General features: G+C 41.1%; 1 protein-coding gene across 1 annotated transcript in view; it reads left to right on the forward strand.

Moving 5' to 3' along the window:
- grid1b (glutamate receptor, ionotropic, delta 1b) overlaps nt 1–16,011 on the forward strand; it is a 486,702-nt gene that overhangs the window by 253,386 nt on the left and 217,305 nt on the right. The window contains 1 exon segment of the mRNA XM_018666587.2: nt 6,754–7,038. Coding sequence (XP_018522103.1) covers nt 6,754–7,038 — 285 coding nt within the window.

A 16,011-nucleotide genomic window follows, 5' to 3' on the forward strand; every position in this document is an offset into this window, starting at 1 on the left:
TGAATAAACTGCCGGCTTGTTTACAACCTGTGTGCAGGTGTCAATTGACCTGTCTGTGGGTAAACAGCTATATTCAGCTTGTTTGTGGTTGACATTTGTTTCTGCAGCCACCGTCACTTCTCTTCAGGGAAAATAATTGCTGTTTGAAATAGCCCTGATTGATCAACTCGTACTCCAGCAGTTGCATCTTAACTTGACATATTCCTTTTAAAAATACATAAGAATGACTTTGGTAAAGCTACACTTTACATGTTTGTGTTTGTAGCCCTTAGCAAGAGATTTAAAAAGATAGTTTCTCTGCTGTCAGTTAAAAAAAGTCTTGTGACTCGAGCTATTGTTTGCCTCCTTTGTGTGATATCATTTGATTGATCAACAGCAGCAAAACAAACCCTCATTTACATGAAGATATTGTGGATTAATACTGTAAAGAAAAAAAAAAGTGTTTGCAGAAGTGAGGGATTTTAAGATAGACAGCAGAGGAAGACAAAGAGTGCATAAGAAAAACCGAATCCCCTCATCTTCCCGCTTTGTCTCGTGCCAGTGATCTGTTCAATAAGGCCTTGCCTAGTAGCACTAATCCTTTTGTTTTGTTATGCCAGTCTGGCTATCTGTTTCCACTGCCTATCGATTATCTGTGCTTCTCTGCCCTCTGTGTGACACATGAATGAATCTCATTTCCCCTCTTATTGTGTTGCAGTAACTTAAAAACAATCCAGACGCCATCCTAATTCACAGAGCCAGAGGCCGTGAAAAGGTGGAGGTGAGATTGAAAGCAGCAGCTAGATACTCAGGATGAACAGATGATCTGATATGGGTGTACACTATATTAAAAAGTGAGGGTCATTTTCAACATGTGGATTTGGTAAAAGATAAGGACTGTGTTACTTCTTAAATTTTTATCTCCAGGCCACAGCGGGTACAAAGGCAGAGCGTCTGAGGCTGTCTAGATTTTTTAGAAAAGAATTGGACCTCTAAGTGATGCCTGCATCACTGCCAAAGTGGAGCTGATTAGGTAACATTGTCTGTGAAACTAGTGCTCAGTGAACCCCAGATTTTCACACAGATTTTCAGAGTGCTAATCTGCCAGTGTGACCGCTGGACTCAGTGAACACACCAGATACAGTGTTACAGCTAAGGCTGCCGCTCATTTTGAATACTGCTACTATATCACATGTACAGTAAATACATACATTACAGTTTAAAGTGGACTGCTGGCAAAGCTGGAGACTTGAGACTTTACTCCAGTCTGACTCACAGAAATGAGAACTTAAGCTGCAACTGTGCAACTGACCTGGTGGAATCCTGGGATAATAAAAGAATAAAGACATTAAAGAATTGAAAAAAATATTAGAGCAACAAGTGGCCCTTACGTAGACACACACCTTGAATCTGTAATTGTTACATTAAAGGGATAGGTTCACGTTTTTTCTGACTATTATTTTAAGTCTGTCTTAAAACAAGAACAGTGAAACAGTTTGTGCTTGCTGTCATTACTGTGAAAAATACTCTCCACACTTCGGCTAAAGCTAATTTGAGCCTTTCGCAGTCTGGGATTAGCCAATCATAAAAGGCTATATCTCAGATGGTTGAATGAAAACCAGCACTGTCTTGATTCACTATGATAGCAAGTAGTGCATTATTGGACAGCTAAGAGAACCAACAGCAGGAGCAGCGGGAACTGTAGCTATTTCACTTCTACGATTAGGCTATGATTAGTCCTCCTGTTGGGGTCTTCATGCTCATTTGTATAATATCATGATTTTCAACCTGGTAATGCATTACGTGCTAGGCTTGTATAACCACCTCATTGGACTGTACACAGGGAGGCCTCCCATTTCTGAAAAGCATCTGTTTACCCACTGAAATTGCTTGCAGCTGTAAGGATGTTTACATCTTCGACAAATCATCCTCCAAGTACAGACTGAGCATTCCTGAATGTGATATCATTTCAAAACCCATCCCTGCATCTATAATACATTAAGTCACCACTGCATCATCCGAGAGGCCTTGATAACAGACAGAGAAATTTAGTATAAATGCATAAACCCCCTGCTCAAGGATAAGATGAATTTGCTTGGTTTCTGTTAGCTAATTTGGAAGCAAGATATTGATAATGATCAGACTAATAAGGAGAAAGGCAGAGGGAGGGAGATCTTTGTCTTGTTCCGACTCTAATGGTTTTTGTCTCCTGCCGTCTGGTAGGAGTCACTCTGTAAGTGTCATTAGGATGCACGGGGAGTCGCCTCGGCTAAATATTGCGCAGGCTTCATTTAGCACAGATGAAACCATGACTCACTGTGGACTCATAGAGCGAGTGAGTCACGTCGCAACCCAAATCATTTTAGCTGGCTGCTCAGTGAGTTATCCCAACAGCTACCGGCGTTGTGTTTCTGAAGCCTCCAAAGCTATTAGTCCCATTCTAGTATATTATGCTAATTGGTCCTCAGTGATTTCAAGGCTGGACTAACTGTGAATTTTAGTCTCTGATACTCCAAGGCTCATTAAACATGTGATTGTTCTTGTCATGTGAAGAGACATCAACAAAAGACACGTGACCTGATGTGTGTCTTTATTGATGGCGTGATCTTTGTGTAATTGAAGCTCAGATGTGAGCTTCATTGAGAAAGGATTACTTTCCTTATTCTTAAAGCTGCACTAATCAGTATGTCTTATCTTGACAGTGTTGTATGAAAGGGGTCTCATGCAATCCTACAGTGTATTATCATCAACTTTGCACTTTCCCCCAGACCTAAGGAGAACCTACTCTATTTTTGATCTTTATTTTGGTTTTCTGAACTCTTTGAGCTCTCATCAGCCTTGTTTCCAGCAGCAGCAGCTGTTTTCATCAGACAAGCTCAATCTGAACCCACTGACCACTACCTGCTCAGCAGCAAACAGCAGACACACAGTTAGAGACCAGCTGGTGGACTTGTAGGGGACCAAAAACGGAGTGAATATTGGACTTAAATTCAACATGTGGATACAAACACCATTCTAATGAGACGTTAATGTTGTGCTGTGCTTGCTCTAGTTATATTAGAATGGGTTGTGCATTTCTCATTTGTTAACTTTATAAACGAGGTTAGCCTCTGTTGTCAGATTCCTGACTTGTTTAAGAGTGAAATAAAAAGAGAGAGTGCAAAGAGAGCTAGACAGTGAATGTGAACGAGATGTGCTCTGGACATTTTAGTCTTCTAATGAATCCGAGTAGCCTTGTAAAGACTTTTCTATCAGATGCGGTTCAGTTTTGTAGCATTACTCCTAATGCTCAGGTGTCATCTAAGTGTGGGTCCAGTTTGTAGGTGTAGTAGTAGAAAGTGGTCAGGTGGAAAACCAGTGAAGACATAAATTAGTGTGAATCCAGGACAAAAATGTTCACTTGTTCCTCGTCCATGACTAATCATGTCACCAATTTGTGAGATAGTGTTTTATCCTGTTCACAACAGTCCATTGTTTCTCAGCAGACCGTAATACAACTCTTAAACTCCACACAGACACTTGAGATAACAAACTACTTGCAGGTAGATGTTAAACCCACATCCAGCCTCCTTTCATGTGTGGGATCAGCAGTAACAGACTGATTTATTTTTATTAAATTGACAATGAGTCAGATTCCTATCTTATCTTATGGGCTTTTAGCAAAAACATTCACTAATTTAATACAAGATTACACTCTGAATGTTTCAGTACAAGTTCATTAGCTCCACTTTCATAGGAACCACATTTGTCTCATTTTCTTTTAGACAATTTGAATTTTGTTGGTGGAATTATTGCTTTGTCATCTCTTCCCAAAACTGCTGAATGCTGACAACGCTGTTCCCTTAATAAAGATGAATTTTATACACTTAGAAAATGGCTGAATGTTGATGATCTTCTCCACGGCGCTCTCCTCCGTTTGTTCCCTGCTCGGAGAGATTCAACCCGAGTTCAGCCAAGTTTGACTCATCAAACATTAAGCGGCAGAGTCTCTGCGACCAGCCAGCTGCTCTCCCACCTGCATTTTCTTTTTTTTTTCCCCCCCATATATTTTCCTGGAAGATTATACCTGGCTGTGCTTCATGCTCCTCTGCCTCTGCATAAATGTGTGTTTTTTTTTTAAACATTCTCCCTTGTGGGAGCTCAGTCATAACATGCTTGCTGCCCTTTGGAGCATCTCTTGACCTTTAAGTCTCGACAGATACCGTCCTGCAGAGAAAGTCAGGCTCTAACCGGAGATGAAAGGCTGCTGAAAGGCTTAAACTGTGGTTGTCTGCCTGTAAATAGGAGAGAAGATCTCCATGTGGCTTTTGAGATGAAAAACTGGTTTGAAAGCAGTGGCAATTGGTACCTTGTTTTCATTGTACCTTGCTTTCCTAGTTAGTTAGTCAGTTAGTCAGTGATTAGTTTGAGAAACTTTTTATCCTGCCACCACTATGATTAAGGTATGGTTGAGATGTGGTTATGGTTGAGGAAGGAAAAACACAACAAATCATGGTTGAAACAAAGTGACATGAAGACCCCTGTTAACATCCCACCACATATCAACAAGGTCAGACACTTGGCACTTGCCATCTGCCTTTGCATCTCCCACTCACTGCCCTGGAGATAATGGTAGGGGAAACACTATGAACACAGTTGATGCACCAATTACCTTTCTACTAAAGACCGTTCTGCAGAACCATTTAGTAGTAGATAGATTAAGCAGTTTCAAGTAGACAGCGGACCGAAGATAAACACAGATCATTTTAAGTATTTGTAGAATAAAACAAAGTTGTAATTTCTCTGTTGAGGGTGATCTCAAAGACTATAATTTGTCAGAACCTTCTTGAAAACAAGACGATCCATCAAAAGAAATGCCATCTAGCAAACATTCAAATTAATTTATTTGCTTCCAGGCAAACTTATTGTAAACTGTGGTGTCTGCAGTTTGGCCTCCTGCTCTTTTTGTGGCCCCTAACAGGGTTTGATGTACCTGCTTCAAAGGAAGAGAACCCAGAGAGAATGATTAGCTGGGAGCCTGGTGCTGCCTCAGCACTGTGTACGTGGAAGAAGGATTTTGGAGCTCCATTAACAGAGGAGTTTAAACGTGCATAGGCTAGGCTGGGGATGACATGGTCGCTGTCTGAGAATGTCAAAGTACAGAGGGTAACTGTCTCAGCAGGAAGTAGATGTCAGATGAGTCAGTTTTAAGCACTTAGGGTAACTGTTGGACAGGAGCAACATGGGTGTTTGGGGCGCACATGTTCCTTGTGTTCAGGTAAAGCTTTCTCCTCATACCGCAAGGGTGTAAAACTTGCCTTTTTCAAGGGCAATATACCTGGAGACATAACAAAGTGCAGGAGTGAAAACCCTCAAGAGGTACACATGATAGACACAATTGGATTTTGTTCCTGGAGGTGAAGAGTCCAGACCCAAAATATTTTTGAGCAGGTATTATTTAGGGCAGCTTAGGGCACAGAGGAACTGGAAGATAGAAGTAGATTTGGGGAAACTGCTCACAGTCCCTCAGGAGATAGCTTCCATATCTGAAACTAAATCTTGTGTTGTATTCAGAAACATGGCAGGCTATATACTCAGAGCTTACAGTGGCATGGGAGGATGCAGGAGGGGAAAAAGCTTAGACACACTGAGTTAGCAACAAAGGTCAGTGAACTGGTTTAGAAAGCAAAGGTCCGCTCTGTTAAGGGAATTTGTGGGGAAATGACGTGTTGTGATGTTATTAAGTGAAGTCAGATTTAGGGGGAAGAGTAAAAACATGGCTGAATGTGCCAGTGCCAGTGAATGAGTGTGACAGAGAATAAAGCTAAATGACAGAATAAAGCATCATGGACCTGTAGGTAATTATGTTGGAGCTGGCTTGTTTGTTGGTTTAACTCTGGGATTCATGATAATAGTGATGAATGCTGTTAGATTTTGAACATGGTCTTTGCTAGCATCATTCACCCATTTGTTGAAGATATAGACTGCTTTTCATCACATAATTCAATTCATTCATCAATTCAGTTACCTTTTCATCCCAAGGGCACATTCAGTTTGGTGAAATATAGGGACATAGTTCTGTATGTGTAGCAATCTTTTGATTCCAGATGATGATGATGAAATTTATAATTTAACTTTATCATTGTTCCACACGAGAAATGACGCTGTCTAGACAAATGAGCTTGCCGTAGCATTAAGGCGAATCTGCCAGTTAAGCCAGTGAGGCCAGCTAAATTCCAACCTTTAGCTTAGCCCTGACAGACTGGATATGTGGCATGTTTAATCATCCGAGTATCTGATTTAGAGACCGAGTGCAGGTTTAAAAGTTCAAAAGTAGGTCATGGCAGGGAAAAACAATGGCGTTATCTGTTAGACGGTTCAGTAGATTTATGGCAGTGCAGCCTAAGATTCACTGCAGAGCCCAGTGAGGGGTCAAGACATCATTTAACATTAGACCTGGACTCCCGCTTTTTGCAGCCTTTTGCACTTATTGCTGTGTGTGTATTGATAAATGTTAACAAGACTATTCATAATTTATTCATTAAATATGTTGCTATCGCATGTTTGTGCCAGCTCCTGAAGTCAGTTTTTCCCTCAGTGACTTAGGTCTCAGTTATATTTAAAAGAAGTCAGTGTGTTAAATTCTGCATTGTGAATACAAATTTTGTCTACATGTGGTATTAATTATTCTGCCCACTAAATTAAACAACTTGTTCTTTCTGATCTGTGCTTTCCTCAAACCCTGCACTCTTTCTCACCCCTGCATGTTATTTTCTCTTTCTCTTTCCTCTCCAGCTTGTGAGCTGATGAACCAGGGCATCTTGGCGTTGGTGACGTCGACAGGCTGTGCATCAGCCAGTGCTTTGCAGTCCCTGACAGACGCCATGCACATCCCCCACCTGTACATCCAGAGGAACAGCGAGGGATCACCACGGACAGCCTGCCAGTTCAACCCGAGCCCTGGTGGGCAGCGCTACACGCTGGCCGCCCGGCCACCGGTTCGCCTCAATGACGTCATGCTGACGCTGGTGGAGGAGCTGCGCTGGCAGAAGTTCATTGTGTTCTACGACATTGAGTATGGTGAGTGATGGACAGATCTGATGTCAGATCTGGCCTTCGAGGCTTGAAAGCTGAGATCTGCTGATATTTGATAGTTGATATTTGCTTTGGTGAACAAATACTTCACTGAAATGAGAAAATTCTCCACTTCCCTTCAGTTCTGACATTTCGAAAGTTTTGTAGTGGCTTAAAATAGATGCTGAGGGTAATTTGACTTGGCTTGAAGTGACTTGATTGGTTGTGTTTAGAGATCTGAGTATTCTTTGTTTGACTGACATGGATATGTTTCCATACCATTTTCCGGTGTTGATATGATACCACACTGTATAGCTGTTTGTGTGTTTTCAATGAGGTTTCAGCATTGAGCTTAAGAGCTTATCTTAAGATTGTGTACAAGACCTGCTCACCTGCTCTTTTGGGCAAAACTGAAGCAAACAAACACAAACACTTGGGCTCACAGGTTTGATTTTTCAGGTGCTAAAACCCTGATGATATTTCTACTTTTAGCAGTGACAGCTGTGGTATATTGAATATTTTCTGGTTTCATGACGTCTTTGCATATAACCAGTCAAATTGTTTCATTTTACCTGATGTTTGGCTTTGAAAAAGGTTCCATGACCGGATGTTGCAGCAAAACTTCAGAGATTGACTCTCTGGTCTGCTGTATTTATTTGGAATAGCTTACTTGGACTGTATCTTAATGAAATCACATTAGGCTCGATGGATTTTTGAGCATAATCGATACAGGATGGTGGCAATTACAATATAAGGATATAGACAGATGCAGGCATTTAGCCTCTCAGATACTCTTATCCAGAATGATTTAGAGTAAGTGCATCGGTAGCTGGGGGCCAGGATCTGAAACCTTTAATAATGAACCTGCAGCTCAGTGAACGTAAGGACCAAAGACAGCAATGAGGCTGCAGAGAAATTTTCTTTTTCAGCACCACATCCTCAGACTGTGAAGAAATCCATTAATGTGCTCTTGTAAATGCATCTGTGTGGCCAACATATTTGGGTGACATTCTGTGAAGGCAGATCTAGGATTTCTTTTGTTCTAGCCTCCTTTATTTCCACCTCCTGTCTCAGGGAGGAATTTGGAACATCTGACCTTTGCTTGGTTATGCCCAGGGCAATGTTAAGAATCTACACAAGCTTTAAATGCTTTCACTGGATTTCAACAGCACACAATCTTTTACCATTACAAAGTATACTGTGAAGTGTTGCACTGCATAGCTGGTGAACAGTTTGCCGGTAATCGTACTGATGCACTCTTCCCCTCTGCCTGAAAGAGCGCTTATCACTGGATGAGTACATGGTTGAACTGGAAGCTTCAGGACTTGAGCTGACCTTCTTGTGTGTTCCAGTTGTACTCGGAAGTTGGAATTTCCAAGTTCCTAGTTGGAAGTTTCAATTGGAATGTCACCTGAAGGTGGATTTCCAACCCCAGCTCCAACATAAGAGTTCATGGTTTCTACTTGCATCAATAGTAGTGAACATGCTAATTTTACTCTTTATAGCATTTCTGTCTTATTTGTTATTCAGTCCCACATATAGCACTGTTCAGTTTTTATCCATGGACATGTTGCTATGCTGTTTGTATGAGCAAAATACCACATAGAGAGTTGTTATGAAACAGTATTGCTAACAGTGGCTAGCAACGACAATGGCTTGTCCAGGAGACATTTGAATTGGCTCACGGTCATGGCTTAATGTTATGTTTTTTACAAACAGTTAATTTGAGCAGCCTATGATGTTCTGAAGTGTTTGCATTAAAATCTGATGTTAACAACTGAGGTGTTCTTCAGGTGGAGTGCAGATTTGTTTTGAACTTGTTGATACTTCCAAAGAGTGACTATATGCGAGCGTCCATGTTTTTTGGACTTACTAAACTGGAACACCATCAACTTGTAGGTGACGTTACTCCAAACAATTAATGACCCATATATTGGTTTAGCTCTACAGCTGAATTCTTAATTAAGGTAGTGGTTGGTGCCAGTCATAGTTGTCTTCGTTTGTTCCTTTGAGGTTAACATCAGAGCGTTCCTCTCTACTTTTTGTCTGTAAGGTGCAAAAAACAAATCACACTGACATTCTGTGAGCTGTAGTTGCTTCCATATTTTTATAGCTTCCATATCACAGGGAAGCACTGCACTGTCAAACAAACATATATAACTGAACCTCTGTGCGAAGACGTTGTGCCTTGATGTCTTCATTATTGTGCACTGTGTTATTTGTTGGCTCTCTTTGCAATGTTGCAATGTCTCACTCATTGTTGGTGTTTCCAGTCGTGTTATTGGCTGTTTGTTGCAGGTACAGAATGAATTTTAATAAGGAACACAAAAGAGTCAATCGCTGAACCATTTTCTTCTATCAGACTCCGTTGTTGGTATGCTGGAGGTATCTGGACAGAATGTCATGGTGTCTGTTTGTCCTGTTATCCACAGAAAGAGGAAACATTAATGAGTAAATGGAGTCAGAAATACACCAATAGCTGCATGTGGCACAGAGATAGCTGAACACAGTTGGTGTGAACAGACTACGCTATCGTTGGACAGGTTTTACAGACACTGTGCTCTGATGTCAAGCTGTCCTCCAGGTCTGTTATGAACAAGTGTCAGGCGGCGTGATGAGAGGTGAGAGTGAACCTCTGATCAGCCTCTGATCAGCGGGGAACTCCCGCAGAAAAGACCACAGTGTGGAGCGGAGAGTTTGGTTGTGACTGCAGGAAGTGAACAACCCTCGAGGATCACAGCAGCTGATAATGTTACATCTGACAAAATATAATAATGTGGGCTGGAAAGGGAATAGAAGCTGGGAAAGACCACTGGATTCTGAGGACTAAAGACAGGTCATCATCTGTGGAGAGAAAAAGTAATATAAAACTTGTCAGTCTGAACATGTAGCTGTGTAGCTCTTGGAAACGTCGAAATAATTCAACACAAAAATTTAACAAAGCTACCAGTTAATTGAGGCATATTGGTCTTCCCTTTTAATAACTCGGTGGGTAACTGTTTTGAAGAAAGTGATGGATTTTCACTCCCAGCTAAACCAACCGAAGGTGAAATGGACCCTTTTTAGTGTTTCTTTAGCGCATTGAGGAGGGTTTTTCAGATTTTACTTTTTGGCTTGACACATTTTTAATTTGCTCTGAACATCTTATGATGTTTCAACCCCTGGATCCTTGCAGTCTGTAGTAAAGCACTCTAGCTACAGTGAGGAAATTGTCTATTGTAATTCTATCCCTCTTGTGGTATCTAGCCAGTCAGGTAGTTTTGGTTTTATGTGCTCTGGTTTTGCAATATGTTCAAATAAAGTAGGTGTCATTTGTGTTCCTCACGGCACAGAAAAATTGGTACTACTCTTTGTTGAATAATGGTCCTCATAAAAACTGTTGAGAGTGGATGCTGTTGAATTTTGAAATGTCACAGCTGATCCACTCACCTCATACAGGTGGCAGTGGAAGTTTTGAGTGAATTAATGCTTTTAAAGGCCCTGAAAATGGTTCTGCAGAGTCGTCCAAATTCATTGCTCTGTCTGTTCATAATGCAGCATCCTGAGATGCAAGAAATGAAATCAGAAAATGTGCACACATTTGTACACACACACACACACACACACACACATATATATATATATAGGGTTAACCACAAACAACACCTACCACAGCTTGTGTGTCTGATGGAAGGGACTCATCGGATGCCAGATTGAAAAGGAAAGTGAGTCTTATTATCAGCTTTTGTCTTAGGAGTTAAACCAGTAATGTGACATGCTGTGTTTGACTAATTGTGAGGTTTTCCAACAGTGCAATAAAGTGTCATAACACTTAACATTCTGCATCAGTCAGCAGTGGCCTCTACAAAATGTTCATTTCTGTCTATAATATTGCAGTTTTAACAGCAGCTGCAGTAGCCTTTTAATGGGCTTGTTTTTTTTTTGTTTTTTTAGTTTTTATTTAATTGTTCAATGCAGCTGAAGTGCTCTCTTCAAAGGTAATTGGGATTAGTCTGTTGAGGATTGATTTATTTATTTCTTTATTTTTTTTTGAAAAAATGAATGTTTTCTCTGTCTGGTGTGGCAGAGACACGGTGCGCTGCGTGATCCCACCGCACCACTTACCAATTAGTCGAAGCAGCGTCAGGGTCTGTGTGGAGTTGAGCTGAATGTGTTTAGACTCGGTTTGTTTTCTCAAAAGTGGGATTTCATTCTCTGCATGTTAATCATTATTACAGGAAGACAGTGTTCTGGGATTTTGTTCTTTTTACTTTTGAAAGTTTGTGTTTGTGTTTGTGCAGGCACAGCTTTGCTTGTGTCACAGAGGTCTATGAGTTTTAGTTTGACTTGTGATTATGGGTTATGATATGTTGTCTTCTCCTCTGACACCCTGCCCACCTATACCTGTCCTCCAGTGAGGTCTGGGTTAGAGTAGAAGTACTGCTCTACTAATGACCTTTGAGATGGTAGAGTCTTAATTGAAGGCAGCTCAGCAGTGGAGGAGTATTTATATTTGTTTTCTCACCACACTGATTGATTTAAGAACTTCATGGGGATAATCATGATTAGCATTTTCACTGTGCTCATTATGCTTTTCTTTGCCTCCTCTCTCAAACACAGTGCTTTGTATTATTCACCTTAATTTCATGTAGCTATTGCACAAATGTATGATTAAAACTACAGACTTGGACAGATTGAATGGAGTTTATGTTGCGGTTAAAATGTTTTTATGATAACAAGCTCTAGCTCTATAATATATAATATATACATTATTATGGTGTGTATGTCAGTCTGTTTTTTTAGAGCTCATATTGAGTTTAATTCATATTCAGAGGTTTTTTTCTGCCAGTCACATTGAGGAAACAGGGAAATATCAGCAATAGAAGCTGCTCATGAATGTTGCTGTAGACAGCCAGTTGCATGATTTCTTCTTGAACAGCTGCGGAGAATCTATTCAGGCCAACAGCTGGAAGCCAAATCAATCAGTGGACTGTAGGGAGTTTCTTTTTTCTTTTTCGGAGATGTGACTCAGCACCTCTCAGAACCCCTAAAGTCTGTGGCCAACTGTTTCAACAAGGTAGTGTGTAATGATTGAGCAACTGCATGTTTTGGGGTTTTTTTAAACTCCTTCAGAAATAGATTTTGACCGGTGATTTAGGAGAAAATTGATGCTTCCACCTCTGTCATTATTTTTTTAAAGGCTAAAAGTAACTTAAAATGACACCTGACACTTATATAAAGTATACTATATAAATAAATACCCACTGAGCATTGGCAGACCACAGTGTTTAGTCAGTCATTCCTTCCTTTATTACGTCTTGACATTACAAAGACTCCTCATCACCATCCAGCTTCTATTGGTTTTCCATTCAAACTTAATTGTCCCATAAGACAGATTTGGTTTGTTAATCCACACACACAAAATACAAACCTTCTCTCTGGACTTAATCACACAACATTATTGATCTAGTAGCTCTTGTTTTCCTGTTGACACTAATCCTCTCTAATTCCTGTCAGTCTGAATTCTCTCATCCATTCATTCCTCATGTGAAATGTTGAATTTTCATCGACTTAATGTAAATTTCTCATTAAACCCAGTCAGTACTCTGGATCCATCTTACTTCAAAATGTGTATTTCATAAACACACTATGGTATATTTGAATATCTTAACCTGTCCTTAAAATGACAGTAATGACTAAGACAAAGCGGAAGAACAGCATCTGGTTCAAGAGGTTAAGAATTTCCTCTTATTGAACGTCAGCTAAACAAATCACCAACACATCAAAGTTGGAAGACAAGTTTGGACGCCAACTTTGAACGCATGAACACTCGCTAAATCTTCTTCTGACTCCTCATTGTCCCCATTTTTCCTCTTCATCTTCATCCCTTCCTCGCTCGCTCCGTGTGATGACTGAAGCCATTATAAGTGTGAGCCGAGCAGGAGGCCCATTTATTCAGATTAGAGGCTCATTGTTGAGGGATACGAGGAGCAGATGGGATTTTTGGTTTGGCTGTCTGGCCGAGTCTGTACGGACCGGCGGGGACTGTCATTCGGCTGTGATGATGATTAAAGGAGCTCCTTGGATTGCCTCCGTCCTCCCTTACTCCTCCATCCTTCTGAAACCTCCCTGCTCGCCACCTTCTCTGCTCCATTTTTAAAAAGGGCAATAAGTAAGATGTTTGCTGCCTCACAGCACAAAATGACTAGAATTTATCTATGGGAGGATGTTGTTCGACACCATTAATACATAAATACACATACCCATTAGCATTTTTAGGACATGTTCAGAGGCTAGACAGCTTTTCTGTTTTCTCATTCACAAGCCTGAGAATAAGACAGCAGCACCATAGTACCATAGGATTTTTTAAAAATAATCTTAAATAACATTGCTACTGGGCTTTGGATGGGGGTACACGTTGAGAGGTGTGTATGGGGACGTCACTACAAACATCATATAAGGTGAGAGAACTCAATAAAGGTTAATAAAGGTCAATAAAGGGTATTGTTTCCCTAATGGCCTTTTAATAATCCCTCTGTCAGCAGACAGCATCCTCCTCTCCTGCTCTCCTGCTGCGAAACCTTCTCCCCCGCCAGCTTTCTATTTTCTTCTCTCCCTCCTGCTACATGAATTTAGCTGTGTCGCTTATCACATCCACTTTCTCCCATTTTCTCCATGTTTCCATCACCCCTGCCTCAAGCATCTACTACCTACTCTTTCCAGTTTTTTCATTCTCTCCATCTTATCTGCCGATTCCTGTTTACAAAGCAAAATGTGTTGTGAAGTTAACACCATGGGAGACAGTGAATTTGAATGAAAATATAATAGTGGACATGGTGAATTGTCTACCTATTTGCAACAGCGTCTATCCTCATGAGTCACTGAATCTGTTAACTGAGTTGAAAACTCTTCTTTTTCTTAAAACAAGTGGAAGTGAAGCACCAACTGGGTGAGAAATCTTGCATTTCTGATGCAAATATTCAAATCAGTCTTTGTTCAGAGTTGCTTACTGCCCACACTTTTTCCCACCAGCTTCCTCAAGGAAATTCTGTTTCTGTGTTATAAGGTACAGTGTTCAGCCTGCGGCTGAATCCATGAAGTGAGCAGCCAAATGAATTCCCAGTTGGAAATTTGCTCTAGAAGCCTTGAAACAGTAGATACAGTCGCTGCTGTTGAGGCTTCTCAGGAGCCCAACTGGCAGCCATGTTTGGAGGCGAGCACTAAATTGTAGTTGGCTTTGTATAGGCACCTGGGTAGAGCATGCAGGAGACCACCACCACTGCTGCAGGAGAGTGGATGGAAATATGATTAACACACCCACTAGCTTGCTGTGAATTCTCTGGACAATGACCTACTCCATTCATACATCTCCTCAATCAGACATCACACAGACTTTGTGTGAGGGAGCAGGCAGGGTATAGTCTGTTTAATGTCTGGTCCGACTGATTCAGACATTTGCATTCACACATACAGCTCCGCTGGGTAATGTGTAGAGAAGTTCCCGGTGGCAGTGCATGTGCACAAGCAGCTTTATTGTGTTTCTGCAGCTTCAGTATCAGCTGATAAAATTATCCCTATAATTAGAACCAAACTATCCCCCAAGTAGTGAGATCACTGTTTAGGGGCTGCACTTTATTTTATAAAACAGAAGGACAGTTTTTAAGAGCAGTGCTTTAGTGTTTAACCTTTTGGGGCAGATTTCTACTCATGTATATTCAGTGTATCCAGTGTGTCCTTTGAAGCATTCGGTTTGGTGTGTTCTCAGAAATGAACACTAGATATCCACAAGAAGTAGTAAAGCTCATGAGTGGTAGGGACAAATGCAGGCTCTAAAGGTTTTGAAGAGAAGCTATCTGTGGCAGCACTGATGCTTCTTCATTTATGATCTCAACATTAACAATAAGGCAGCTTCCTCAGGTGTTGCCATGTTTAGTAATCTTTATATTGTGCAAGATCTGATATTCTCAGTAAAATATTTTGGTGTTGGGCAGGGATGGTTTAGCACTTTTCTGCCTCACAGTGGACTTTCTAATTCTAGTACACACAAATTATACAGGCAAGTATGTAAAACATGAACACAGCTTTATGTCTGTGTGTAAGGATGATTTTTTGACTATATTCTACATATATTGGGGAGTTATGCCAGAGGGTAGGTCATGGGGTCATAAACATTCACGTTGGACAATCAATGCATTGCAATGAGTTTTGTGCGCAAAGGTGAAATTCAAGCCTGTGGGAAAGGTCAGAGGTCACCGTAATCAGTAGGACTCATTCTCAAGAGACGATGCACACCTTTAACATTTGATGGAAATCTGTCCAGTGGCTGTTGATGTATCAAGATAGCACTTTGGCTTATTGAACATTGGCTAAGCAAGTGTCAGCTCCACTCTGTCAGAATTTATTGAACAATGTTAGAATTATTTCCCTTGCTGTTTTCATAGCCAAGGAAGACAGGTGGGGAGGAGGGGCTGGCAGGATGAAGGTATTATAAAGCCTGGGGTGATGTGGAAGTAAAAAGACAGCCCTAAATCTTCTACCTATAGGGAACACTGTATTTTTTTTAAATCTTGGTGTACTGACCATTTAGTGGAACACGCCAAAATACCTTGTTATTTATTAAGTGTTTGACAGATGACATTACTTTACTTTGTTCACTGCCTTGCTACAGGCAGGAGAAGAAAAGAGGGAGTAAAGGAAGAAAGATCGCCAGCTGCGTACACACACACACACACACACACACACACACACAGACGGGAGGATTGATTTCTGCCCTTCTGTGAGGGTATCAATATGGCCACCATGGTGCGTGGCTCCAATGAGCGTGACGCAGCAGCTCAGCCACATCAGAGCTGCCGACTCCAAATCTCACGCTGGCCGCACACTGGCCGGCCGACTGCATGGATGGACAGCCGGGCTGCAGTGTGCTCTGGGAAACGGTGTTTTTCATCAACACCCAATCAGAGGCAGCTGTCAGGCGGAACAGAAGGCCGTCCTGGGAAG

This window comes from Lates calcarifer, linkage group LG23 (genome assembly GCF_001640805.2).
Source record: "Lates calcarifer isolate ASB-BC8 linkage group LG23, TLL_Latcal_v3, whole genome shotgun sequence".
Taxonomy (NCBI): domain Eukaryota; kingdom Metazoa; phylum Chordata; class Actinopteri; family Centropomidae; genus Lates; species Lates calcarifer.